Source organism: Pristis pectinata, chromosome 17 (genome assembly GCF_009764475.1).
Source record: "Pristis pectinata isolate sPriPec2 chromosome 17, sPriPec2.1.pri, whole genome shotgun sequence".
Taxonomy (NCBI): domain Eukaryota; kingdom Metazoa; phylum Chordata; class Chondrichthyes; order Rhinopristiformes; family Pristidae; genus Pristis; species Pristis pectinata.
In genome coordinates this window covers 32,424,386-32,452,380 of record NC_067421.1, presented here as the reverse complement: position 1 = coordinate 32,452,380, position 27,995 = coordinate 32,424,386, and the positions used below count along the sequence as shown (strand labels likewise).

The 27,995-nt window shown below is 42.6% G+C and overlaps 3 protein-coding genes across 6 annotated transcripts in view; 1 reads left to right on the top strand and 2 right to left on the bottom strand.

Moving 5' to 3' along the window:
- Positions 1-177, top strand: part of mapkapk5 (MAPK activated protein kinase 5) — a 39,520-nt gene extending 39,343 nt beyond the window's left edge. The window contains exon 14 of the mRNA XM_052032313.1: positions 10-177. Within this exon, the coding sequence (XP_051888273.1) occupies positions 10-101 (92 nt within the window). The 3' untranslated portion in view covers positions 102-177. The remainder of the gene's footprint in view (positions 1-9) is intronic.
- naa25 (N-alpha-acetyltransferase 25, NatB auxiliary subunit) overlaps positions 1-27,995 on the bottom strand; it is a 254,605-nt gene that overhangs the window by 134,647 nt on the left and 91,963 nt on the right. The window lies entirely within an intron of this gene.
- On the bottom strand, positions 127-27,995 carry tmem116 (transmembrane protein 116). 4 transcript variants are annotated; one of them, XM_052032315.1, is made up of 11 exons: positions 27,701-27,995; positions 24,503-24,549; positions 23,016-23,079; positions 20,163-20,294; positions 18,471-18,575; positions 13,823-13,872; positions 12,361-12,438; positions 10,570-10,708; positions 7,351-7,495; positions 5,483-5,559; positions 127-3,666 (listed from the first exon to the last, which is right to left on the bottom strand). In XM_052032315.1, the coding sequence occupies exons 1-11, from the start codon at positions 27,779-27,781 to the stop codon at positions 3,469-3,471; spliced, it is 1,116 nt and encodes a 371-aa protein (XP_051888275.1). In that variant the 5' UTR covers positions 27,782-27,995; the 3' UTR covers positions 127-3,468. The 4 variants fall into 4 exon arrangements, with proteins under 4 accessions (XP_051888275.1, XP_051888274.1, XP_051888277.1 ...); XM_052032314.1 differs by having other exon boundaries at positions 151-3,666; positions 13,823-13,875; positions 27,701-27,956; XM_052032317.1 differs by having other exon boundaries at positions 1,551-3,666; positions 13,823-13,875; positions 27,895-27,973.

The following is a 27,995-nucleotide window of genomic DNA, read 5'->3' as shown; positions in this document are numbered from 1 at the left end:
TCTTTTCAGGCCGAGGGTTCAGTGATAAAGTCGATCGTCTGAAACTAGCAGAAATGGTCAAACAGGTCATTGAAGAACAAACAAACTCGCAGGATTCCTAACATTAGTGTGTGCTGTTTTTACACTGTACCAGGAGTATTCTTTGATAAATGTAAAAAGAATTTTTATTTAAATAAAAGAAAAAATGCAAAAATCTTCAGAAATATTTCCAGAACTTAAATTTCAGGCACTTTTCACTACATGAAGTTGTAGTTGTTGTGGTAAGTGTTCGTGGTACTAAAAACTTCAAAGGATTGCACACTGATCCACGCAAAGACATAATTAGTGCAGGTGACCAAGAACTTGGTCAAAGCAGTAGATGGTATGGAATGAAAGTGAGGTTTAGAAGGGCAATTCCAGAACCTAGGGCTTTGCCATCTCAGAAGCATGTTGTAAATGGAGGAGAGATTTAAAATTGTGATGCTTAAGAGGCCAGAGTTGGAGAGTGCAAAGGGTTAGAGGAGATTTGAGATGGGGATGGGTAGGCCAATAAGACTTGAAATTTGATAGTGCCACAGAAGTGGAAATGGATATGTGCTCTGAAGCCCATCTAATATCAACATATAAAATTATGAGGGATTATAGATGGGAAACTTATTTGCAGCAGCAAAGACATTGAAAGCTGGAGGAATGAGTTTCAAGGGAATCTGAAATGCACTGCTTGAGGCAGGTGCTCTCACAACATTTAGATAAAGCAGCTGAATTGCCGAGGCATAAAGGGTTATGGAATAAGTATAGGTGGGTACTTTGATGGTCAGCATGGATGTGGTGGGCCAATGGGTCTCTCTTTGCTGACTTGCACTCATCCCTGGATTAAATGTGCACCAGATTCCAAACTATTGATACAGAAGTACAAATATGTAATCGATTGGAAGGGGCCAAGAGTCCTTCTGGGGTGCACAGTGCCTGAAATAATCATGCAGAGAAGCCATTACAGGTACTTCCTCAATTGTACCAAGATAAATAATAATGGAACCAACAGCATGTACTCCAGCCCAGCTGGATAACAATGGAGAGGTATTGAAGAAAATGACATTGTGAACTATCAAAGTCTCCAAAAAGACCAAGAAAAGGATCTATTACCCACATGATGTTGAATAGAACATGGTTTCTATATTGAAAAATCTAGAATACGATGAAATAGAATACCTTCCCTTTTACCACTCAGCTGTGCAACTATTATCTCTGAACCATATTACACAATGGGTCCTTTAATATAGGGTAACAGCTTTGGATGCATTGCAGAGGGAGAAAGAGAAGTACCCAAAATATGAACAGGATAATGAATAGATTCAACATATTATCAGAATAAGAAATAAAACCTGCTCAAAATGAGTTTTGATAAGATTAAAACAAGGATTTAATTATTGTGATTAATTATCCATTTTATAGTGCGAGGAAACAGCAACACTTAACTACAGAAAGTAAAGTATTTTCCATAGGTTTCTTCTGTTGCTTATGAAGATGAGGAGAAAATGTATCTGAGTTTGTTATAGACAAGAGGGGGCAAAGCCAAAAGAAAGCACTATTATAATGGTTCACGTACACTAGTGCTAGCCCACAGAGTGCTGCTTTGGTTATAGTACAGCTAGTCTGGACATAGGTATGTACTCTACTGTACTTTTAAAAAATACATTTGGCCTGTGCACTATTGTACCAGGGACCTAGTACATATTTCTCCCCCACCCCCTACCTGCATCTGCTCTCACACTGAAAACAGTGCAATTCCTTGTTCTACTGCTGGGCTGAGAACCTGCCACAAACCCGTCCTGCTATAGCATTGGGAACCTGGCTCAAGACCAGCCTCCCTTTATGCTACAGTGTGGGGTTTAGGGCTACACCCTGGGTCATGGCACCACCTGCTCCATGTTGACAGACTCCTCCAGCTCTCTCATCAGCAGTTGGATGCAATGAAAACCAGTCTCTGGCTTCACAGCTCTTCCCAGCTGGGAGATTTCTCTGTGGCAACAAGCACAATGGAGGTTACTGGGAGGTGATGGGCAGTTCCACAACACATGGAACAGGTGCTTCCAGTGCTCATCCTGTCAGCCAGGGTGCCTCCTATCTCAGCACTGAGCAGCCACAACCCTTGGCTCATCCTGGCCTCCTCCAGCCCTTGCACAGTCTCTTCACACTAAGTTGTAAACAATTTATTGCTGAAGGTGTGCCAGTGGAGGGTAGAGGTTGATGCCTGTATCCCAGCAGAGCACTGGGGAAGAATAGGGGTTCCCACCAGGCTCCCAGCCTTGTGGCCCTGATTCCATCAGTGCTTTTGGTCTACCTGAGGTAAGCAAGGTCCCAATGGAATTGGCAATGGTGGAGAATGAGGTTTGAAGCTTAAATCAGGATAGAACTGAATACGATCCTTTATAACCATTAACCTTTGGAAAAAAAAGTCTTCATATTCTACCACACTCATCCAGAATTTTTCCACTTTCTACACTGCTCCAACCTTCTGATCTTGCCACTCACTTTTGCTTTCTTATCCCTCGAACAGTTTCAAAATCTTTCTGAAGGTCTTCATTATGTTGCTGAACAATATCTTAATACCTTCAATGCAATTATCATGCTTGAAACACGAGATGGTGCAACACTTAACTCCTGACATCTCAAACCACAAGTGCAGAATCACAATATTGAAATCCAGAGTTTTAACCTTACCCAGAAAACCTAGAACCATTAAAGATTCTGGAAAATCATGTGATTTCAGGTAGTAATTTAAAGTATAGAAATCTGGGATGGCTGAGATGGATTAGATTGTCTTTACTAGTCCATCTAGGTTTGTATGCAACTCATACTGCCTTTTGAGTCTATGCAATTTCACAATATAAACATCATCCTTTTGATGAAGGACAATTTCCTGTACATGGCAGGTCCCAGTCCCTATTTGCATTTTCTCAGATAGCCAGAATATTTGCTGTTTCCTCCCGAGTCCCCCTTATTATCAATGATTTCACAAAGTTCACTGGTGTTTCACTTTACTAACATTGTTGACAAAGTTGAAATGAAGGCAAGTGGAGAAAACAGGCACATTTACTTTGTTTCCCCTCGCAAAAGAGCTCAAATCTTAACCTCAATTAAATCAAAACATTTAACATTCTTAAAGTGCTATATTTCAGAATTTTTAAAAAAGTTTAAACATACTTGGAAAGAACAATGTGGAAATATCAGCTTCCTTCTGCATCATTGGAAGAATTGATAAAAAAAAACTTTCTACTACCTTATTTGTATCCTGTTCTGCCAAAGAAGATTGTTTAAACGGTCTGAGGTGGATGGAGGGGGGATGTGGTTAGTTCATTAGTTAGTTAGGCACGTTTGGATATCCTGAAAGGGACGTAATATGTAATATATAAATGCAAGCCATTTTCCTTAATAAATAGAAGCATCTATTAGTGCAATTGTGGCTGTAATGTTTTCCCCAGAGGTCCCTCAGGTTGTTGGTGAGATTGGCAGCTGATTGATTACATTGGCACTTCTTGTGCTGTGGTACGACTGCTTCTGAAATCGCAGGAGTGGGGTCTGTGTATCGGCATCACAATAGGCCTTTTGCTTCATGTATCGGAACATTCTCTGTGTCCAACCATACACTATGCAGTTCAGCAGTCCTTGTGACGGAGCTGTGAGTGCCTGGGACAGAAGTAAAATAGCTTAGTTTGTAAACTTGGATTTAATCTGCTGCATTTTCTTGTTTTCATTCTGTTCAATTTACTATTTGTACCTGCCTTTCCTGCCAGCCTAGGACCGAAATTTTTGTTGCCAAGACTCTCTTAAACTATCAATACCACACTCTGGCCTCCAGGGGGTGAGAATCAGCCACTATGCCAAGAGATGTTTCCTCATCCTGCAGGTTGACAATTGGTTAGTGCCACACAAGTCTTACTGTACCACTTACTTCTGAAGCACAAGTACACTTGGGTTTTGTTTTGAGTAAACATGTTACTAAATTTGTTAATAACTACTGACTGTGCCTCTGCTATATCTACAAGCTTCAACAATTATGCTTATCAGATGCAACTGTTATTCAAGGGAAACAACCCACTTGAGACATGATTTAACTAGTGCTATGGGGCCCAGCAAGCCAGCTTTTTACCCTTGTCTACTCATGCACACAATGGTGCCTCCGAGGCCATTTGAATCCAGGTTGCTAATAATTGCAAACTGTAGCTGGGAAACACATCACGGTGTTCTAGTCTACAACAGCTACAAAGAATGGCCTTTTCCAAATTTCTAGAACCATAACATTTAAACAACAGAATTAACTGGAATTGGGTTGTCAAAAGACAGTTTGATGGTAGGATTGTGGATACGCCTGGATGGGTGTACAGACTTGGTTCAATGCTAGACTCTTGCTTCCTGACTGAATCAGAAAGATACCAGTTAATTCCCAAGGTGATGTATTTCCTGTGATATGATAACAGCAGCCCATCTTTCAGGCATATGAAAGATCTTATGATGCTGTTTGTTTTTTTTAAAAAAGCAGCAAGAAAGTTTTTTCTTGAGTATACTGTATTGTCCAATGTTTGTCTCTAAACCAACATCACCTTAATAGTTTGTGGGATCATGTTTTTTTTTTTTACACAATAGTCTTGGGAATTTTGAAAGATGAATTCAAGTTTTCCTTTCAAGCACTTATGTCAACTATTATTTCAGTAATAGTATAAAGTGCATGAAAAGATATCAAAAAGAGGCAGTTTTCTTACAAAATCCCACCCTGCTCTCTGTGCTGCAGGTGGTATCAGTGAGATCACTGCAAGTCATGGAGATTTCTGGGGAACTCTACTATATTTTAATTAGTTATGTGTTCACATATCTTGCTATGCTATTGAACTTGTGCAAGGACTTGTATCCTAAAAGAATCCAAGTTCCACAATATTGTCTGACAGTTTTTATAAATAAAAGTTGCCTAAAAGAAATTGGACTGTGGGTACTTGTTGGGTCTTGGTACATTTTGCTTATTAACTTCAGTCCTGTAATTGTGGAAATAACTGTTGAAAACTAAGTGAATCATGTTTTACAATCACTGTCTGTTGTGGAACCACAGGTAGTTTGTCTGATCTCCTTGTGTATTTAAACCATCTTCAATGTCTGCAACAACCTGCAAACTCTGGATGCAGTTCATGATGGAAACATTGGGTGAGAACATGGGATTGGCTGAGATGCCTTTACAATTGGATAGCTTGCTGGATGTCACTGTCTAGATTTCAGTATAGAACAGCTGTTTTAATTCAAGTCCTTCCACTTGCTGAACAATCCTGTAGATGCTGTTCCCCATAGGGAAGTCTACCAGACTAAATATGATCATTGTAATTATGTAACAGGATAAATGTAATTCTCTGCTCAAATCATTGACAGTGGTTGAGAGAGAAGTCTAGGAAGAGAATGTGATAAGGTATGCCCTCTATCCCTGCCCTTCCCCAAAAAGAACAGCATTTACAAACCTTACCTGTAATATGTAGAGTACAAAGTAAAGGCGGCTCATGTTCATTGGATTCAGCAGCTTGACTGTGGCTAGAATACTCGCTGAGGGGAAGAAATCAGAAGTTTCTCAGGAACGAGCTTTAGGAGCATGGGTAAAAGTTATGGGTCTGAAAGGAGCATTAACCCAGTGGTGCTCAGTGAGCCAAATGGATAGTTTTCTCAAACTGAAAAGTTACAGGACATGAAACCAGAGGCCTTGCACAATAGTGTGGTCAAAGGTCTGTCCTGGGTGTGAAGGCACACAGCTACACATCAGGATTGTATGTTGATGCTGATGAGGGGTGGTGGGCAAGGTTGGTCATGAGGGGATGTGGGCAAAGTTCAGGGCTGGGGCACAGGTGGAGGAGGAAAACAAACCAAGTGTTGAACAAGCAATCATACTGGAGAGTTGATGGTGCAAAATATTTGTTTATAATTCTGTAAATAAAGTGTGGTCGGAGGATGGAGACATCATCTCTATATAGGAAACACCGTGGGTAGGGAGCTCCTTGCTATTAGAGTTGGGATAAAACACTTGTCAGAAGATGCTATACTCTAACTGTTCTGAAACTCAGCAATACTCCACTGGTATTCAAGGTCCACCTTCAGGATATAATAAACTTAGTTGTTGGTAGGTGAAGGGAAGATGAAGTGTCAGGGGTTTGGCTTGAGCAGCAGGGCAGACCAAGGCTGGGCTTGCAATCAGCAAAGGGTGCAGATGCAGCAATGGGAGAGAAAGGCAGTGCCAACCAAGAAACAAGTATCCAAAATTAGAAGGAACTACCAAAAAGCAGATCACCACAGCTCAGTCTCAAGCTGTGGACCTGAGCTGGTCCACAGCTTGGGACCAGCTCAGGTAGGTCCTCAAAGTAACAAAGCAAACTTCACCAGTATTGTGAAGGTCTGCTGCTGTATGACACAGGCCATGTGGTGAAACTTGTCTGATGGAAAATCATGGCTGGCAGATGTTTCACACCTAAAATGCATCAGACATATTGGACCCAGAAGGAAAATTGTGGATTTTGCAATCAACATCCCAACTTTGCTGTTTTATTTTTAAATTGAAAAAAATTTTAAATAGAAGTTGTATAATATGGCACACGTGCTGAGCAGCTTAAAAGAATTTTGATGCCCGCATTATATTACTTGCATAACAGTACAGAATTTGACAACTGTATTGATAGATGAACCATGTGCATAATCAAGTGTACATCTGGAAAGAATCCAATAACACCTTTTCCTTTAAAAAGGGATAAAGGACTCTCACTTCTGGAATTTCTGTCATACTCTTTCCTTCCTCCATTAATGTACATTCTTCCTTCTCCCTTTATCCTCACCAACTTGAAGCCAGACTTAATTCAATCAATTCTTTCAACATCCTTCTGCAGTACAAGTTTGATTTCCCCACTCCTGAAATTCCAGGGTTTTAAAATCCAAGTTCGTAGAAACCATATCATTACTTCCTGATTCACCTGGCTTCTCATTAACTCAGTACAGCCTTCGTGGTATCGTGCTCCATTGTCCTTTCCTTGGGTTATAGTTAACAGAGGTGCGTTGTGTACATGATGACGTGGCCAACATACAATGCAAGTTACTTTAATTTGCATATATTCCAGTTTTGAACAGTATAACACAGCACAACTATTTCCTGCTGTCAGGTGTGTAGCTTAGTCCATTGGTGTTGGCACCAAGACACATTTGATTCTTAGTAGTCAACTGACTTCTACCATCTTAGCTCGTGCAGTCATAATTAGCAGTATATTAGTGTTCTAAGATCCCCCACTTAATCTGACCCATCACTATACCCACAAGATTCAGAGATAGACAAGACTACACATACATACTCCCACTAACCTGGTCCCCAACAGAACAAAAGAGCCGCAGGATACAGAAAGACTCTCCATTCAATCACTCTGATCATTGCCCACTGTTGGTCTCCAAGAAACCTGGTCAGAGTCACTAGTTTCATATAGCGGAACCGCATTTTAGTTAGAAGAATCTACAAAGAGACAATGAGGAACGAGAAAGCAAGTAATACAAAGTCAATCAACAGTTTGTATTTACATGGTGCCTCTAATGTAGCAACAATGACCCAAGGTGCTCCATAGGAATCTTCATTAGAAAGTTTGACCAAGATACTACAGGATTATTATAGCACAGGAAGGTCATTTAAACAATAGAGTCCGAAAACAGAACACTGGAAGAACTCAAAGATTCTGCAGATGCTGGAATCTGCGCGCGCGCGCACACACACACACAGTGCTGGAAGAACTGAGTAGATTAATCTGTATCTGTGGAGCCAAAAAGTGCAAGCTGATGTTTTGGGTTGAGACCCTGCATCAGGACTGAGGGAACAGGAAAGAAAGATTGCTGGTATGTAGCTGTACAGCGGGTGTGGATGGAGTAGAGGCTGGTAGGTGATAGGTAGAACCAGCGGGGAGGGGGAAAACATAGGCAGATGGAATTTAGTTCCTTAGAGCATCAATTCTAGTAGTCCCGTTCCCCAGGCCCTAGAAATTATGTCTCAAGAGAATACAAAATTAAGCTTGTGGGAGAATCACCTAAAGTGTTCATCCAAAATAGGTGGATTTTCAATGAGTAAAGAGTTACTGTATTTATGGAGAGAGCCTTAGAGAATGCAGCCATTAGAACATATGCAGTGCATTTATTCCCCCACTTTTTGGGAAAGTAGCTAAGCTAGTAACAATAAATACACTAGCCTTGTGGGTTTTAGAATCCATCATCCTGGTGGCTGGGATTGTCAAACCTCCCAAACCAGTCCACAATATCTAGATAAAGTAATAATTTTCAGAAACATTTCTGTACTAAGGGACAATGTAGAATGGAGATGGGGCTGGTTGAGGGTAAGCCAACCACAGTCAGGCAGAGTTCTCAAAATACCATGGCCAAAATAAAACTCTTTCAAGTCCAGGAGTTGAAGTCTGATACCAAATGTGGGAGTCAGAGGTTCTTCAATCAGCCACTAATAGGATAGGTAACCAGAAGTTTGTCATAGAAGTCAACTTTAAGGAGCAATTTCAAAAAGAGACAGCAGAGAAGTTTGGGGAGGGAATTCCAAACTTGGGGCCCTGGCAGCTGAAGGTGCAGCCACCAGTAGTGGAATAACCTAGCCAGAGCCCTCTGCCTCAATCCCCATCATTAGTGGATTTCAGTTAAAGTAGGTGTGGCGATACAATTAGAAACAACCTTCAGAGTTAAGGATTGGGAGCCAGTGTGAACCATGGGTGTGACAGGATTGGATTTCCAGGAAAACTGGGGACAAGCCTCAGACATGGTCAGCTGAGTAAAATCTAGAGGGCACCCATGGGATTGTATCTCAAGGGGACTCAGCCTACAGAAGGTAGGTGGGAGGATAATCAGCCAAAAAAAAGAGTTGGGATCTACTGAAAGCATTGACCAATCCATGTTACATTATACCATATTGTCACAGGTTTAGCCCCATCATTTTCTGTATTTTAATAAAAAAGGAACCATGCATTTGAAAAACCTGCTCCCAAACAATATTTGCATTTAAGCTCACACAGACCTCCATACTCACCACCTGTAACCACCACAAATTGCCAAATGCTTAATTTTATACAATAGAAAAAGCCATTTTAGGGAAATGAAACAGAGGGAAGGTTGGTCTCATCCGAATTAAGCTGCAGTTCCGAAGGCAGCCCCACTACATGATATTAGCTGCAGCACTGGGAAATCTCCCACTTTTGGGTCCGAAGGTTGGATGGTCAAGATTCAAACTAGCACAAAATCTTGATTGTTACTCCAGTGCAGTAATGAGTTATGTCCTAAATTTGCACTTTTGGGTGGTAATAAATGGGTATATAGGCCAGAGGACTCCTGAATGGCTGATTATTGCCCATCATTAACAAGATATTCAGAAGTAATCCAGTTCATTTAACTCCTAAAACAAAGAAAATTACGGTGTCTCTAATTGTGGAGCTATCCAAATATCCCTTATGGATTAGGAAGTAGCTAGAACACATGAAATGACCTTGCTTGACACATCCAAATAGTTTTTATTTGAGAAGGTACTACCTCAAACAGGAATAATGCAGTAGCTGTAGATTACATGGATATTAAGAGAATACTTGATATGGTGCTATGTAGGACACTATTAGAGAAGATTAAAATATTAGATAATTGATTAGAAAGGAGTGAACAGTAGGAATTAAGAGCAAGTTTTCTGTGTGTTTGGAAGAGAGCAGTGGTGAATCACAGCATTCCAATCTGGAGCCTGTTCAGTGCATTTTCATGATTTAGGTACAAAATTAGAGGGCGTGCTAGTGAAATATGACACCAAAATTGGAAACAAAGTCAAGACAAGAGAAATTCAGAAGGACTGTTGATAAGATGAGGAAATGAGATGAGAACCGATAGGTGGAACTCAGCTTTAGTAATGTCAAGGTGTTGGACTTGGTTAAAAAATATAATGGTAGTAACAGCACTCTGAATGGAAGCAGCCTCAGTGTTCTGGACCAAAGAGACATAAACCACAGGTTCTAGAACATTAACGGCAGCATCTTGAGTCATAAAAAGTCAATGGAATTCTAGATTATAGAAGCATTACACCTCGTGCGCAAAACTTTAAGGCCACTGTTAGAATACAGTGGACAATATTGGGATCACAGTTGGGGGATGGGGTGGGGGGGGTGTCTATTGAACAAACTGCACATCTCTGAAATTCACTTCCAGGTTTAACATTTGAGTTAGAAATTTGTCAGCATTAAAGAGGAGCTGCATAGCTGGATGAAGGAAAAGAACAATGGAACATGGGAAGAGAATGGATAAATGTGATGGAGCTTGGGTGGGGTGGGGGAATCTCTGGCCCTATTGTTGGGCAGTAGATTATGTCCACATGATTTCTTCTTTGTATTTCTGTGCAGAACAGGGGAATGACCATGGCAATGAGTTAACCAAGGCACTCTTATCTAAATCCCAGTGGGTGCCTCAAAAGCAGGTAGTGGACAATCACCCTCCAACCTCATCCAACAGAATTTGGCCAAACTCCTGGGGAAATTGAGGAGACCTGCAGCCTAAATAAATAATTCTTACCACAAGTCCAAGTAAGGTAAAGAAGAAAGTAATGAGGAAGGTGATGGTGCTGTACAGGTAGATGATGTGACATGCAGACTTGTGATCCACAATATAACTGTCGTTGAGCTTGGATGGCCCAGTGTGCAACAGGAGGCATCTGTGATGAACCAAACAAGATGGGTATCAATCTTCTGCTCCTTGCTACCTTCAACCTTCCCACAAAACATGACACAGAGAAAAGCAAAGAGCAAAACAATTCTGGGTAGAAAACTTTCAGGCGGTCATTCAGCAGCCCATTTCTCAAAGCCGCATTGATCACCTGGTGCAGTCTGGACTATCAGTTAATTCCACACAGACAAAACATCAAAACTACAGCAATCCTGGTGTTGGGACTACCACTGCTGGCTGCATTTATTCACAGCCATTTTGTCAGAAGCTGTTGAAGGTGCTGGAATGTGCTTAAATCTTGTGATGGCCAATGATCTCAGGTGACTTTTCCTCAGAAGTTTACCAAGATTTTGGATGCTACACCTGATAAAAGGTCACTGACTCAAGGAGTTAACAACTTCTCTCCATAGATGCTGCCCAACCTGCAGAGAAATTCCAGCACTTACTCTTATTTCAGAAAAGCAGCTATACAGTGGTCAGTCACCTACCTAAAAATTAATTACATGCTTGGAGTCAGATTCCCACCTGGGCAGAGTTAACTTTGAGTGAGGCCCTAACTAGCTTCCTGTCAGGAAGTCAAATCCCCATCTGGGAGCAGGCTCCCTTTCAAGGGATCAAATAATGTCCCAGAAATTGGCTACATGCCCAGATATTAGTTACCTGCTGCTGCCCCGAGTGTGCACCAGTCACAGTTACAACAACCTACACAGAGTAGCTTCAACATAATAAACATCCCAAGCCACATTAAGCATTGACCAATGGTCCAACCAAAGAGGTAGGCCTTAAAGGAGAACTGAGAGGCAGAAGGTTTAGGGAAGGAATTTCAGAGCCTGAAGCATTGACCACCAATGGTGGAACTTTTAAAATTGACGATGCCGAAGGGGGCAGAAGTGGCAGAGTGCAGATACCTTGGAGGGCTATTGGGAGAGATTGCAGAGATAGTAGGGACCAGAACAAAGGGATCTGAAAACAAGAATGAACCAAAATAATAAAAAATGCTGGAAATATTCAGCAAGTCAGGTAACATGTGGGGAGATAAACAGAGTCAACAGCTCAGGTCAAAAACCTTTCAGACCATGTGAGCCAATGGAGGTCATTGTGCTCAATGGGTGAAGACTTGGAGCAAGGTGATTGGAGGGGGATGTCAGGTGTGAGGTTTTTTTTAAAAAAGCAAACAGTGGTGGGTGTGTGGAACGCACTGCCAGCAGAGGTTGTGGGGACGGATACATTAGGGACATTTAAGAGACTCTTAGATAGACACATGAATGATAGACAAATGGGGAGCTATGTGGGAAGGAAGGCTTAGAGCAGGATAAAATGTTGGCACAACATTGTGGGCTGAAGGGCCTGTACTGTAATGTTCTATGTTAGGAATTGGGCAGCATTGTTTTGGAATAAGCTGAAGCTCGCAAAGAGTTCAGTCAGGAAGCCAGCCATGGAAGGACTAGAATAGTTGAGTCCAGAGGTAACGGAGGCATTGGTGAGTGTTCCTGCAGCAGGTACTGAGGTGGCAGGGTTGAGCTGGAAAGAAAGAATAAACTGGTGATGCCAGAGATAGAAGTAAGTGATTTTGATAATGAAGGGGATATAGAGCTTTAAATAATGCCACAGTATAGCCAGAGTCTGATGTACATTACTTACGAGCTGCTGTAGTTGGCATAACAACCATATATATTTCCAACACAAAATACAGGAACCATCAGCACAACAGGAATCAAACTGCAAGAAAAAATCCAAGACATTAATGGACTGAAAGGCTTTGCCCTCAAGTGGCTGCAAGAGACCTTAATATCATAAGCTTCAGGTGGTGAGAAGGCCACTTGTATTAGTAGTCAACAACCTTCCTGAATTCTAGCACAACTTGCACCATGTCCCCAATCACCTGTTCGCTGCTGTACAACTGAGCAAAGAAATGTCTTGATATTAAACACAACACCTTCAATACGGTTTGCACGCACGTCAAGAGAAGCCCAAGTGGGGACAAAGATTTCTATTTAAGAAAGCATTAATCAGACTTATAGTATTTAGTTTAATTCCCAGCCTATTCAAAAACCAGGCCATCTGATACAACCCTAGACATTATGTTGGTCACTACTGAGGTCCATGCCGAAACATGAAGCTGCAGGAGTGGCCAAGTGTGATATTGCACACTTTGTGAATGATTTTCTATGGTTATGAGGCACGTCATTGTGTGAAGGGGAAGCTTTATCCTGTGCCATATAGAGTTCTGCAAGAAAAACTCTCCAACTCCTGCAAGTGAAAAGGTCAAGGTTATTACAAGTGTACAACAACTGGCCCGTTCAGTTTGCCATCATTTAGCTAATAAAAATTTAAGGTGCTGTACAGAAGTGTTACCCATCAAAACAACTTGATACCAACCTAAATAAAAATATTAACGATAGGTCACGGTGATTTCCTTTTTAAGAAAGGTGACTCACAGGAGAAGAGGGAAGTAGAGGAGGTAAAGAGGTTCAGGGAGAGAACAGGAGTGCTCAGGGCACACAGCCACCAATGGTGGAACAATTATCAGGCATGATCAAGTGGACAGGCGTGAAGCAGGTTGCAGGCAAGGGGACAATATGTAATATAAATGAGAGAATTTTACTACCAAGACATTGTTGGACCAGGATCCAATGATAGGTCAGCAAGCACGGGGGTGATGGGTGAATAAAACTTGGGAGTTAGGATACAATCAGACTTTTGGATGACCTAAAGTTTGCAGAGGATGAAGGTGGAAACCTGGCCAGGGGAGCACTGGAATAAACAAGTCTGGAGTAATCAAAGGCAAGGGTGAGCAGGGGTGAAAGGGGTCTCCAACTCAAACCCCAAACTGAGTAGAGTTAAAGCATCTCAAATCAGGATGGTAGCTGGGTACCTATTGGATATGGAGCCACCGAGCTAGAGGGGAGAAAAAGAGAGATCTCTGGTGAAAAGTGCAAGCGTATGTGTGGGTACCTGGGACCACCCAGGTCAACTGTAATGTCACGTGTGGTGAAATGGTTATGGCTACACTTGTGTAGAATGGGTTTAAGTTGATTGAAACCCATGACCACAGATTCAGAAGCTGGTTAATTGTCCAAAAGAATAAAGTGCACATATTTACCTGGACAAGATTATAAGGATCATGTTCAGTCTGACACTCTGTTCTGTCACCTTCTTGGAAAAAAAAACACAATAGATGTAACAAGACCAAAGCACCGGAACATCAGTCAATTCTGGAATTTAAACTTTAAATAATACCTCAAATCGTAGAACAAAATGATGAATATCCGATGGTTTGAAGAACAATAATTGTAATTGACAAAAAGCAGTTTCTTCCAGTTGCTTGTGTTAAAATGTGCTACAGGGCCACACAGACCAAGAGCACAAGTTTGGCCTGTCTTTTGTTGGCTCATCTTGGTTAGATTGGCATATGGGGAACTAATATAACCCTAAAGAATCTTGGATTACAAGAAGGGAAACTCAACCAGAATTCTGCTTTCTGATCATCCCACCAGAAGTGGCTCGAGCTGAACTCCAGCTAAAAGCTCAATCAGAAGTGTCTGTAACATCCTTCTCAACCGAGGAACCTGCAAGGCATCTTCACTGCTAGGGCTCACATGGAAGGTCCTCATTTGGATGCATCTTCAGAGAGGATGACCCGAGAAAAATAGGTGTCTAAAGTGTTAAAGCTGCTGATGAGACCTCCAGATCCTCAAACATTTTGTTGTATTAGAAAATAAAAATCAATTTCAGATAGTCTGAAATATTTCAGAGCATGGAGACCAGCCATTTCAAGAGACCAAAATACATCCTTGTTGCATTAACAGTACATTCTGTTCCAATCATACTGGCTGTTGTAACAATGAGCAGCTAAAAACAGCAACAACAGGGTACGAATTCTAGATTTCACAGCGAAGGAGGTCTTATGGCCCTCTTGGACAGGTGCCAACTCTTCACTGGAAACTTTCTATCTTAATCTTATCTACTGTCAACATTGTTGTTGCAAAGAACCAATCCAGCTTGATGGTTAAAACTAAATGCTTACAAATAAAAGTAGGGAAATACAAATGGCAAGGAGGACACAAGACCCGAAGTGGATTTGAGGGCACATTGATTTCACTTCTTCCAGATACAAACATCAGTGTACAACATTTAGAATGGAGAATACAGTTAAAGTGAGCAGAAACTCTTTCCACAGAAACTGTCCAACCTGCTATGTACTTTCACATCAGAAAAGTCCATTTATAGGTGGTGTCTAAAGTATTAAGCTGCTGGTGAAACCTTAAGATCCTCAAACATTTTACTACATTAGAAAATAAAAATCAATTTACTAGAATCAGAGATTCAGTCATTCTAACACCACACCCACACTGACCAGTGGGCACACATCCATATTAATCCCATCTTCCAGCACTTGAATCACCTAGGCATGGAAGGCTATGGCTCAAGTGCTTCCTTGGACACAAGTGCAGTCAGCAACTCTACTTCCAGTCTCTCAGGCAGTGCTTTCCAGGTAATTGCCCCTCTCTGGGTGAAAAGGTCCCCCTCAGATCTCCTCTAAATCTCTTCTCCCTTACCCTAAATCTATGTCGTCTACTTTTATTCACTTCTGATAAGGGGAAAAGATTCCTGCTGCCTATCCTAGCTATACCCCTCAATTTTAAATACCTCAATCATGTCCCCTCTTAACTTCCCCCATTCCAGAGAGAACAGACCCAACCTCTCCTCATAACAGAGTTGCTCCCTGCCAGGCAACATCCTGGTTAATCACCTTTGCATTCTTGCCAACACTCACATTCCTCCCATAGTGTGGTGACCAGAACTGCACGCAGTACTCCAGCTGAGGTCTGACCAATGTTTTATAAAGTTGGAGTGTAACCTCCCTGCACTTGCTTGCAGTGCCTCACTAATGATAGCCAGTATCTCATATGCATTCTTATGCATGTTATTTACCTGCACTGCCACCTTCAGGAATATTTGGACTTGCCAGCAAGGTCCCTCTGTTCCTCAATACTCCTTAGGAACTTGCCATTTGTGGTGTTTCTTCTATCCTCATTAGTACTCAAAAAAATGCACTTCACATTTACCAGTATTAAACTCCATCTGCCATTCCTTAGCCCATTTCACCCACATCAATATCACCCTGTAGCCCAATATTATCGTCCACACCATCAACAACTCCAATCTCCATGTCATCTACAAACGTACTGATCAAACCTCCCATATCATTCACGTATAATACAAACAGCAAGGGTCACTGATCCCCAGAACACCACTTGTCACAGGCATCCAATCGCAAAAGCTGTCAACCATCACTACATCTACTATTGCCAAGCCAATTTTGGATCCAATTTGCCAACTTGCCCTGGATCCCATGAGCCCTAACCTTTTGGACCAGCCCCCATGTGGGACTTTGCCAAAGGCCTAATTGAACTCCACGTAAACCACATTTACTGCACTGTCCTCATGGATAGACATGGTCTGCCCTGACAAAGCTATGTTAGCAGTCTGATTAGTCCCTGCCTTTCCCAGTGAACATTCATCCTCAGTCGTCCTCTCTCCACCCCCCCCCCCCCCCCCCCCCAAGTATCTTTCCTACTACAGATGTTAGGCTCACCAGTCTATGGTTACCAGGCTTTTCCTTGATGCCATTCTTAAAAAGTGGGACAGTCACGTGTCCAACAAAGATCTAAAGATCTCAGCCAGAGTCCCAGCAATCATTTCCTGTCTCCCATGGCAACCTGGGATAAATCCCATCCGGCCCCGTGAACTTATCCACCTTTAAGCCCACTAAGGCATCATGTACCTCCTCTATATGGAGACCGGCACTAGTATTTCACCTTCCCCCCCTCCTCACTGAATTTTCCCCAGTTACAAAGTTCATTCCTTCATGACTACTGATAAAACTATTTAGCACTTCAACACCTTTTGGCCCCACACACAAATTGCCCATTGTCTATAAAGGACTCTACTCTTTCCCTGGTTATTCTTTTGCCCTTAATGTACTTGGAGAACACCTTCAGATTACCTTAATCCTGCCTGCCAGGGATAATTCGTGGCCCCTCTTTGCTTTCCCAATTTCCTTTATAAGTATCTCCCTACACTTCTTATATTCTTGATGGTTCTCCCCCTATTTTTAGTTCTCTATACACTACCTGTCACATGCTTCTTTATCCAACCCTCGGCATCCCTGTTCTCGTTACCCTTCCAGGTACAATGGCCCTGAACGCTTGTTATTTCCCCTTTGAATGCTTCCCACCATGCAGATGTAGACTTACCTGCTTGTAAATGATCCCTGTCTACTTTTGCCAAGTCTTGTCTTACTTTAATGAAATTGGCCTTCCCCACCCCAATTTAAGACCTTTATTCCAGGTCTATCCTTCCTCTCATCCATAACTTTGAAATACACAGAACTATGGTCGCTATCTCCAACATTTTCTCCACCTGACTCTCCTTCCACTTGACCAGCCAAATTCCCCAGTACAAGGTCCAGTAGAACTCCTTCCCTCATTGGTCTATCTACATACTGTGTCAAAAAGCTCTCCTGGACAGCTCAAAAACTCTACCTCCCTTTGAGCCTTTCATTAAGACAATCCCAGATGATATTTGGGAAACTGATATCCCCAGTACTATAATCCCATCTTTAAAATCACATCTCTCTGCTACTTGCCAACGTATCTGTTCCTCTACCTCCTGTTGACTGAGGTGGTCTGTAATACACCCCAATGTGATGAACCCTTTTTTGTTCTTAATCACTACCCAATGGCCTTATTTGAGCAGCATTCTGGGATATTCCCCCCCTCAGTACTGAAGTAATGCATTCACTGAATAACAGTGCAATGCCACCTCCTCTTTTACATCCCTGTCTCACCCAAAATTCTGTACCCCAGGATACTGAGTTTCCAATCCGTCTATCTCAAGTGATGGCAATAATATTGTAATCCCACAGGCAACAACATCATAGCTGCAATAGAGGACATTCAATTCCTAATGAGTTAAAGCATCATGGAACAGTGTGGAGGTGGCGACTGAGTAATGCCTGATCTACGAGATTCACTGATCGCAGCAGAGCTCAAACTGCAGATCCACTATCAGTCCTGGAACTAGAGGAGTTCTTGCTTGTGATTGTCATAGAGCCAGAGATACAGCACAGAGACCAATCCCTTTAGCTCCTAACCATCAACAACCAGGTTACACTAATCCTATATTTTTTAATCCCACCACATTCCCATTAACTCCCCAGATTTTACCACTCACCTACACACAAGGGGCAATCTACAGTGGCCAATTAACCTACCAACCAGCACTGCTTTGGGATTTGGGGGGGGGGGGGGTGGTGGGGAGTGGAGGAAAGACACCCAGGTGGTCACAGGGAGAACGTGAAAACTCCATACAGACAGCAGCAGAGGTCAGGATAGAACTATTCTCTGGCACTGCGAGGCAGTGGCTCTACTCACTGTGCCACCAACGAGTAGGTGTGGATGTGAATGGACTGACCCTCCCACAGCTGAATGGCTCTCATTTATTGGACTCTCACACTAATGTTGGCCACTAGGGTAAGATTCAGGTGCAACACTAGACTGTCATCCAGACAGTCAAAGGTTAAAAGGCACAAGAACATCAGTGGATATGCAATTTTATTAAAAATACTTAAAGAATACTTTTGATAATGCTAGCGATGGTGTGGGGGAAGGGGAAGTGGTTGGTTGAATGGGGGTAGGGAGGGGAACAGGGGATATGGTTACTTGAAGGATTAATGAACCACTCACCAGGTGAGATGGGCTATGCACCATGGTGTAAATCCTTGTCCTCAGGTCACTGAACAGGCACCAAATATAGTTCAGAGTGTAGCAAAAAGAAGAAATATACAGCACCTAAAATACACATTGTGAAATATTACAGTGATATCATAACTTCACAGGTCTCAAAAAGAAAGATCTTTCAAGGATATAGTTATTGCCTCATTGCCCCAGGGTTCTCTTGGTAATGAAGCTACTGGTGCAGATGTTGTGGGGGAGGACAAATCAAGCTTTCACTCAACCCCACAGGGAATTCAAAAGAAATTTCTTTGCTTGGACAGAGTTCAAGATGTGGAACTCACTGTTACATGTTTACACGAGTGCATTCAGGGGAAAGCTGGATAAGTAAATGAAGGAGAACGGAATTACAGGTTATGCTGGTAGGGTTGGATAAGGAGGGAGTAATTGTGGAGCACAAGTACCATCATGGACCCACTAGACCCATTTTTGGGCTGCATAATCAATATAGTTGAGCTAGATTTTGCAATAGAGTTTCCTTCAATCACTTCCTTGGATTGGCAATGACTTAGATACCCACTGGGTGTGACAGCAACTCAGGCCCATTCACCAAGTGATTCAATGCTTGTCAAAAAGTTGGCCATATAGATACAAAGAGAAAAGCCATTTGGATGTCTTGTTGAAAAGGTATGGCTGAGGTCCATGAACTGCACTTTACCAAGTGTGAATGCTCATGTGCACTGTGAGATAAAGTAACCAGGCGATAAAGTCCCAAGTAGGTCAATGGGTCAACAAAGTGCAAAGTTCATTGCTAGCAGCAATGGAATCCTTGCAGGGATATACTATCCTTAATTCCCATTTTACTCTATGCATTTTCACTGGTTTACCCAATCTCATCTTCTTTTCTTAGAGAGATACAATACAGACTTTGATTCATGATAGGGAACACAGGCAGTCAGGACATGCAATTATAAATCTGCATCCAGCTTCAGGCCTCAGTCTATTTCTTCAGTGAACAACTTGGGGGTGGGGGAAAGAAAAGGAGGAGGGGAAATCTCAGCAGGCCTGAGATGCAATAATTGCCATTCTCCTTCAGGGAGGAGAAAATTATTCAGGTTTCCTTGGGGAGCATGTTTAGTGAGCCCAGCTCACTGAGAGGCAGCCATGACCTAACCACACTTAAGAAAAAAAAATCACTTGGTTGAGGTATTGGAGAGTTACAAACATCATGGAGCTTTCTAATCTAACAAGTGTCAAGAAATGAGAGCAGAGAGAAAATGGAAGAACATCAGAAGGAAGAAAAAGACAGGAGGAATTTCTGAAGAACTTCAACATGGAGTATTATTTGAGAGATATTGTAGAAGTTTCCAACTCCCCTTTTTCCAAAGTCACCATTAAATGAAAAATATTTCTTGAAAAACTGGAAATCTGAAAAAAGGCAAAAGTTCTGGAAAAACTCAGGTCAGGCAGCATCTGTAGAAAGAGAAATTCCCTTTGTTCCACACATTGCCCTCCCCTCCTTCTCTGCTACCAAGACTAACTAGTTTTCTCTTTTTTTTTTCCAGACCAGATTCTTCCTCCATAGGTGCTGCCCAACATTCTGACATTTTACAACATTTTCTGTTTGCATTTCACCTCCTTCCCTTTGTTTTGCTGCCTTCTCCTACTCTCCCAGATCACCCAATTTGCCTTTAGAGAACTCACCTGTCCCATCACCTGGAGATTGTAGCAGGTCACGTTCCGAGCAGTGAATGACTCCCCATGGAACAGAACTCCAATCAACCAGCAAAGCCCCAGCATCAGATCGGTCAAACTCAGGTAGAACAAAGGGCGTATCTGAAGAACCAAGAACACCAGCTCTGTGGCTTACAGTTCACTGTTAGCTGATTAACGCAAAATTATAACACACAAACCCTCCTCCCATTGTGATAGGTTATTGTCTGCCCATCCTCACACCAACTCCACCCCCTTTTCTTGATTGGAGTAGTCAAATTCCTCTAATGTGTGGATATAGGAAGCAGATGAGAACCAGAGGAATAGTTAATATAATTAACAATGTAACCCATGGTCGATGGTGTTATACTTTAAGCAATCGTTGCAGGAAATTGGGTTGAAACAAACTCAAACATTATTTACTAATGAAACCGACCGAATACTGAAAGGCCTGGATAGCGAGCATGCAGAGGACATTCCTGTTAGTGGGAGTGTATAAGATCCAAGGGCACAGTCTCAGAATAAAGGGATGTCCCTTCAGAACTGAGACAAGAAGCAATTTCTTCAGCCAGAGGGTGGTGAATCTGTTGAACTTGTTGCCACAGAAGGCTGTGGAGGCCAAGTCATTGGATGTATTTGAAGGCAGAGATTGATAGATTCTTGATTGGTAAGGGGATTAAGGGTTACAGAGAGGTAGAGGAAAAATGGGGTTTTAAAAAAAAAATTCAGAATGGCAGAGCAGACTCGATGGGCTGAATGGCCTAATTCTGCTCCTATATCTTATGGCCTACATAAACCCTTATAACTAGCACATGGAATCTAGGTGTCTGAAATTGCTCAAAATTAAACATTCTTGACCACAATGAGTACAATATTCATAAAAAAAAGTTAACAAATATTCAGTAATCAGGATTAAAGACGGTCTCTCTCACCAAATTTGAACTTCCTATAAATCCTGCAATCTGACCTGTACGAACAGTATGCAAGACAAGTTTTTCACTGTACCTCAGTACAAGTGACAATAATAAACCAATACCAATCATAGTCCTTCAGCAATAAGCATTTTTCTTTGAATGCCGGAGTCCTGAAAATTTTCATCGAATACCCAGGAGCTAACGTCAGTGTTTCATGTCAGTGGTAGGGAAGTTACTGTAGAGGATTCATTGGGATAGGATTTGGAAAACCATGGCCTAATTAGGGATAGTCAGCATGGCTTTGTGCAGGGCAAGTCATCTTACTAACTTGATCAAGTTTTTATGAGGTGATGAGGGTGATTGATGAAGGTAGAGCTGTGGATGTTGTCTGCATGGATTTTAGCAAGGCATTTGACAAGGTCCCTCTAGGGAGGCTCATCTGGAAGATTAAGATGCATGGGATCCATGGTGAGTTGACTGTTTGGATTCAGAATTGGCTTGCCCATAGAAGACAGAGGGTAGAGGTCGATGGGACTCATTCAAGCTGGAGGTTTGTGACTAGTGGTGTTCTGCAGGGATCCGTACTGGGACCTCTGCTGTTCGTGATGTTAAATGGCAAGACCCTTAAGTGTTAATGAGCAGAGGGATCTTGGGATCCAAGTTCATAGCTCCCTGGAGGTGGCTACACAGGTTGAGAGTGGTAAAGGCAGCATATGGCACACTTGCCTTTATTAGTCGAGGCACTGAGTTCAAGAGTCAGGAACTTATGCTGCAGCTTTATAAAACTCTGGTTAGGCCGCATCTGGAGGGTTGCATTCAGTTCTGGTTGCCCAATAAAAGGAAGGATGTGGAGGCTTTGGAGAGGGTGCAGAAGAGGTTTACCAGGATGCTGCCGGGATTAGAGGGCATGTGCTATAAGGAGAGGTAAGACAAACTTGGTTTGTTTTCTCTGGAGCAGCAGAGGCTGAGGGGAGACTTGATAGAGGTTTATAAGCTTAAGGGAGGCATAGATAGATAGCCAGTATCTTTTTCCCCAGGGTTGAAATGTCTAATTCCAGAGGACATGCATTTAAGGTGAGGGGTGCAAGTTCAAAGGAGATGTACAGGGCAATTTTTTTTGTTATGTACACACACACACACTCAGTTGTGGGTGCCTGGAATGCATTGCCTGGGGTAATTGTGGAGGCAAATACAATAGGGGCATTCAAGAGGCTCTTAGATAGGCACATGAATGTGTGGGAAATGCAAGGATATGGATATTTAGGCAAAAAGGATTAGTTTAGTTGGGCATTCGATTACTTAATTTAGATTGTCACAACATTGTGGGCCAAAGGGCTGTGCTGTACTGTTCCATGTTCTAAAGATATTGCTGAATGCCAAATTATGCTAATTGGAGCAATCATATCAGATGGTTGGCTTTTGAGCTGATTCACCGGGGCTAGGAAATGCAAATACCGACAGGATACCTCCTCCTGACTGAAGTGTGCACAGTCTGGTTTGATTTTTGACATTTCCACCATAGTTAAAGAATGGTCAAATGAAGGAGATCCTGCAGACTGACTGACAGCCAGTGAACTAAACACCAGGATCATTTTCATCCTGGGAGGAAAAGAGTTGGGTGATGTGTAGCTTTATGAAGAGTGGACACTGATTTCCAGACTAGGGTGCAGAACACCCAAGGGATGGTAGGGAAGATTACTGGGAGCCCCAATGCTTTCATAACAGTGAGGTAAATTAGTTGAAATAGTTCACCAAAAATATGCACACATTTTGTACACCAGCTGCAGGGCTGCAAGTGTACGTGAATCCCTGAGACAGCCCTAGCTCCTTAAAGGAATGACCTATATCAAGTAGTAATGGAGACAATCGTATTTAACCAGTGTGAAGTAGTGGGGCTTATTCAAATAAAATGGAACTGAGTGACCCTTACCTCAGGGTGTTGTAAGAGCTGCTGTAATGCTGTATATCCAATGATGGAGCCCGAGCCCACTATACTGAGAGAGAGAGAGAGAGAGAGAGAGAGAGAGAGAGAGAGCACATCTTGCATTAAAACTAATCCAGAGACACAACCCACAGTACATGTACAAGCTATGAGAGCATGAAAGCAGAGTGATAGGTTTTTCATTGGTAAGAAGGTTAAGGGGAAGGTGGGAGAATGGGGTTAAGAGAAAAAAAAAGCCATTGTTGAATGGCAGAGCAGACTCGATGGGCCAAATGGCCTAATTCTGCTCCTATAATCTTATGGTCTTAAAGCACAATACAGAAGGATTTACAACAGAGGGGCAAACAGAATGAATCTAAAATACACAGAGAACGAAGTAGTAAAACAATGCTGAGGTGAGAAACAGCTTCTACAATACCGAGCATGAAACCACAATACAGAGTTAGACGTATAATATTGATCATCCCACAGCCTTTCCCTCATCTACTCGGAATACAAAGCCCTGGTACAAGTCAGGATTTTGCCTTTGGAAGCTATGGGTGAGAACCTCCTATACCCGTCTCCTGGTGGCCCAGCAAGATTAGCAACTGAGTCCCTGACTGTGGAGTGAAGTTTAATCGTTGCTGTGTGTTGAATTCATTGGGATCAGGCTGGCGGTGCCACCCAGCGAGAGGGAAATGGAAATCTCGTGTTCATGGCTGCCATCTGGTGGTTACTGCTGAAAATTCATGCGCCTTGTCATTGCGGCAGCATCAAGCTTGGCTGAGCCCCTGCGTTTCAGACCTCCTAATACTAACAAGGCTTAAGTGGCATTAATTGTGGCCGAGTTACACGAGTTGTACTCAGTAAAAAAGTGTTCCTTGAAGAGAAATGTAATGGGGAAAAATGAAAAATTAAACGAGATCCAATGTGCACTTCATTGTGTAAGAAAAACTCTTCAAAACCAGAGAGACAAGAGATGCAGATGCTGCAAGCCCCAAGTCCTTGGCCTGAAACGTCGACCATCCCTCTGCCTCCACAAATGCTGCCTAACCTGCTGAGTTCCTCTGGCTGTTTGTTTTTCGCTCTTCAAAAGCAGAGGAACATGAACTTAACCCATCATCCAAAGCCAATGTGAACAAATGCACTGAAGAGTGGAACTTGGCTACTGAGCTGTTCTGATCACAGTCTACATGGGCTAGACAAGGGGAAGAGTTACCATGTGTTCCTCATACTGAATGAGCTCCACTGGAGAGTGTGCATGTTTTGATGCAAGCAAGACAGGGAATGGTTCAGCTCTGGCACTCCCCACTACTGACCATGTTGGTTCAGGCTCCTATAAACTGGCCACTGCAAGATTGCTACCTCATGTGCAACCGAACCCCAGAAAGAAGTCACATTGTCAGGGAATTTAAGAGGAAAAATATCTTATGGGGAAATTGAAGATGGGTTGAAATTCAAATGGGTAAAAGCATTAACTATTTTAAAATACTAACCTTAAAGTCACCATTGAAAACTGTATCCACCGCAATGCCGTGAGGAACTATAAAGGAACAGACTTGCATTTTATTGTGACTCAAAGCAAAAGTAGATGGGTTTAATAAATTCTGCAAACTATTCTTTAAGATTTTAATCCATTATATTTGACAAATCAGTTTCTGCCTCAATTCATTATACAGATTAATTTATCGGTTTCCATTTTCAATGGTTTTTGTCCCAGATGCCAAGATATTGGACAGAGCGAAAGTGCTCAATCAACAACTTCTACCTTTTGATGTAGTAAAACAAGCCAAGGTATTTCAAAGGACAGCCATTAAACGAAACTTAAGTGAGCCATAATGGAATAGATGGCCAAAGAGGTTAGACAAAACTGCCACAAATAAACAATTTCCATCTTAAGCAGAAATAGCATCTTGAATAACCGATTAGAAAAACACTGAGAATGAAGCCTCACATTCCAAACACCCACATACACCTGCTCTTACATTGTAAATAATTTTTTTTATTATTTTGAAGATTTATTCAGGAAATGGGTTCAAACAGACCAAATATAGAGTCAGTTTTGCAGCACAGAAACGGGCTCTTTGGCCCAGCGTGTTTAGCCCATCTACCTCAATATACAGGGGATTATTTACAACACTCAAATTCATAACAAGTTCAGTGATGATTCACCGGATTGACTCATGGGAGGACGTGCTTGTCATTTGAGGAGAGATTAATCAGACTGGACATATACTCTCAGGTTTTGTAGAATGAGAAGCAATCTCACCAAAACATACAAAATTCTTAGGGGGCTTGATGGGGTAGAGGTGGACTTAACATTTCCCTTTGCAGGGGTGTCTAGAACCATGGGTCAAATGAGAAGAAATTTCTTCAGAGGGGGCAGTGAATTTTTGGAATTCTCTGCCCAAGAGGTATGAAAGCTCAGTCTGAGAGTGTATTCAGGATAGAGATTAATAGTTTTTTTTAGATATGAAGGAAATCAAGGGATGTGGTCATCGTGCCGGGAACAGGAACTGAGCAAAAATGTCAATCATGGCCTTACCAAATAGTAATGGTGTGAGGGGCCGAATGGCCTGCCTCTCATCTCCAAACACATGTAAAATAACGTCCCTACTGGGTAAAGAAGTAGATGGCGAGATACAAGACCTTTCATCTCTCAGCATTGTTTATAATCCAGTTCTAAGGGATAGGACAAGTCTCCACATTGTCGATTTTAAGGCTCCTAAATAGGTCTCCGGTCTGTCTCAGAGGACCTCATAGCCACACAGCAAAGGCACTGCCCAAAATTTGGCACCATCATCTCATATAGTGGCAGACGTGTGAAACGAGAATGTTACACTAAGATATAGGAATTGCTGTGGCATATTGTTCAGACAGCTGAAGGAGTTTAACTCCACCTAACCAATGCTTTGATGTTAAAGGCCGTGACAGTTATTGCACGTGTTTGTAATGGAAAGTGTTGTTTCCCTTCCCCACTAGGCTCCCTGAGCTCGATCACAAGAATAAAACGGCACATTCACCTAACTGAGACCGAAAAAAAACTGGAGCTGGAAGTCGGAATTAAAAATCAGAAAGTGCAGAAACTGCACAGCAGGCCAGGCAGCATCTGTGGAGAAAGCAGAGTGTGCGTTCAGTCAAAGTTGCCTTTTCTGATGAAGGGTCTTTAACCTGAAACATTAATTGTTTCATCTGCTGCCCGACCTGCTGAGTGTTTCCAGTTCAAGTCCTTTCTCAATGAAACACAAAAATCTGAGGGGTTTTTACAAGGAAGATGCCGATAGGACGTTTCCGTTGGTCGGAGAGTCTGGAACTAGAAGGTGTGATCCTAGGGTAGGGTCGCCCTTTTACGACCGAGGTCAGGAGGAATTGCTTCTCTCATAGAGTCGTGAATTGTTACAAGTTTCTTCTCCAGAGAGCTACGGAGACGGAATCACAGCGGAGGAGGAGGTTTTGTCTGCAGGTCTATCAAGAGTTCTCGGGAGAGGAAGGTAGAGTTGAAGCCGTGATCTTATAGAATGGGCCACAGGTCAACTCCTGCCCCTATCGCTGCAGCCATTAAACCACGGGTCAGGTTTGGAGGTGTTGGAGCCCTTGGGGAACAAACACCTCCTATCCACATGTTGAATAATGTTCATTTCTCCAGGTACTTCATGCCCATAACCTCACGGTCACCTATGGAAATACGAGTGATCCAACAACAACTTTCTTTTGGAAAAAGAGAAAGTGTTTTGCCTTTCAATGCAATGAAAGCACAACCTTTCCCGCCGGTCAAAAGGCAGAGACCTAGCCGGTTCCAAAACTGTCCATGCAGATAGAAATAAATAAAACACTTTCCAATCTCGCTCGCAAACTTCACCTGATCTTAGAATTGGCTCCGGAGTCAGAAATATTCAAAATTAAAGTATCAGCCAAGATAAATAAAAGTTTCCCTCCTGGATAACATTACATTTTGTTTATGTAGGGAGTGCACCCATTTCCAAGAGACTTCTTTTGGAGCGAACGCTTCATAGAAAGAGCCGCCTTAAGCAAGACGGAATGAGCGAGGTTCCTCCCGGGGAAAAAGTTCCACATTACTTTAACTACCGGGGAACCGTGTAATATCTTCCATTTCTCCCTGAGCTTTCTCTTCACCATCCAACCCACTACCCCACCCTCAACCCTTGCAGGTTGGGTAGTTTCCATCCCTTTGCCATCCTGGACTCTCACTAAGGTGAGAGCATCTAACACCAGCAAGAAGCCCGCCTCATCGCCACCCCTCCCCGCGACGGACAGGCGGACGGAAAGTCCCGGAAACACCAAGCCATTCCCTCCTCCTGGAATTAAGATCGGCGCCCCCTCGCCCGCAGTATCAGCTAGTACCAGCACACCGCCCAATATTGCCGAGGACTAGTCTCAGAGTACTACAGCACAGTCTCCCTCATCTAAAACTATAACAGAAAGCGTTGGAAACACTCAGGCAGTAGTTGTAGAGAGGGGAAAAAATACAGATTTAATGTTTCAGGTTAAGACCCTTCGGGTCTCAAACCAAAAGCTTGACTCTTTTTCTTTCCACAGATGCTGCCTGACCGGCTGGACATTTCCTACATTATCCATTTCGGCTCACTAGTACCTGGAGGGTTTTGTTTTTGGTGAACTCTCGTGACACGGAATGTGGTTTTAAAAAAAAGTAACATCAAGAAAAAAAATCTCACTTCAGTCCAGTTGCCGTCTGCGCCGCTGCTGTTAGCCCAAACCCCGAAAGCTCCCCCCTGCGCCAGTGTCAACTGTTCCATGGTAACTCGCCCCTGACGTTCCTCCTGCAGCGCGGGTTGTTGTGTCTCGATGTTTGGTCGGAGCAATTTTTTGAGCTGACTGTAGTCTGAAACTGGAGCGGGAAGCAACGCACCTTAAAGGTATCCCCAAGCTACGAAAGCGGCGCTCACAGCTCCCGGAGAGACTACAAATACTGCGGAGGTGGATTACATCCACTGTTGTGCAACACAGGGC

Coding starts and splice junctions, on each gene's coding strand:
- tmem116 (XM_052032314.1), bottom strand. CDS start 27,781: ATGGAACAGTTGACACTGGCGCAGGGGGGAGCTTTCGGGGTTTGGGCT. Junction 23,080..24,502: donor TTTTCAATGGTGACTTTAAG/GTTAGTATTTTA, acceptor TCTCTCTCTCAG/TATAGTGGGCTCGGGCTCCA. Junction 20,295..23,015: donor AGCTCTTACAACACCCTGAG/GTAAGGGTCACT, acceptor TTGGTTCTTCAG/ATACGCCCTTTGTTCTACCT.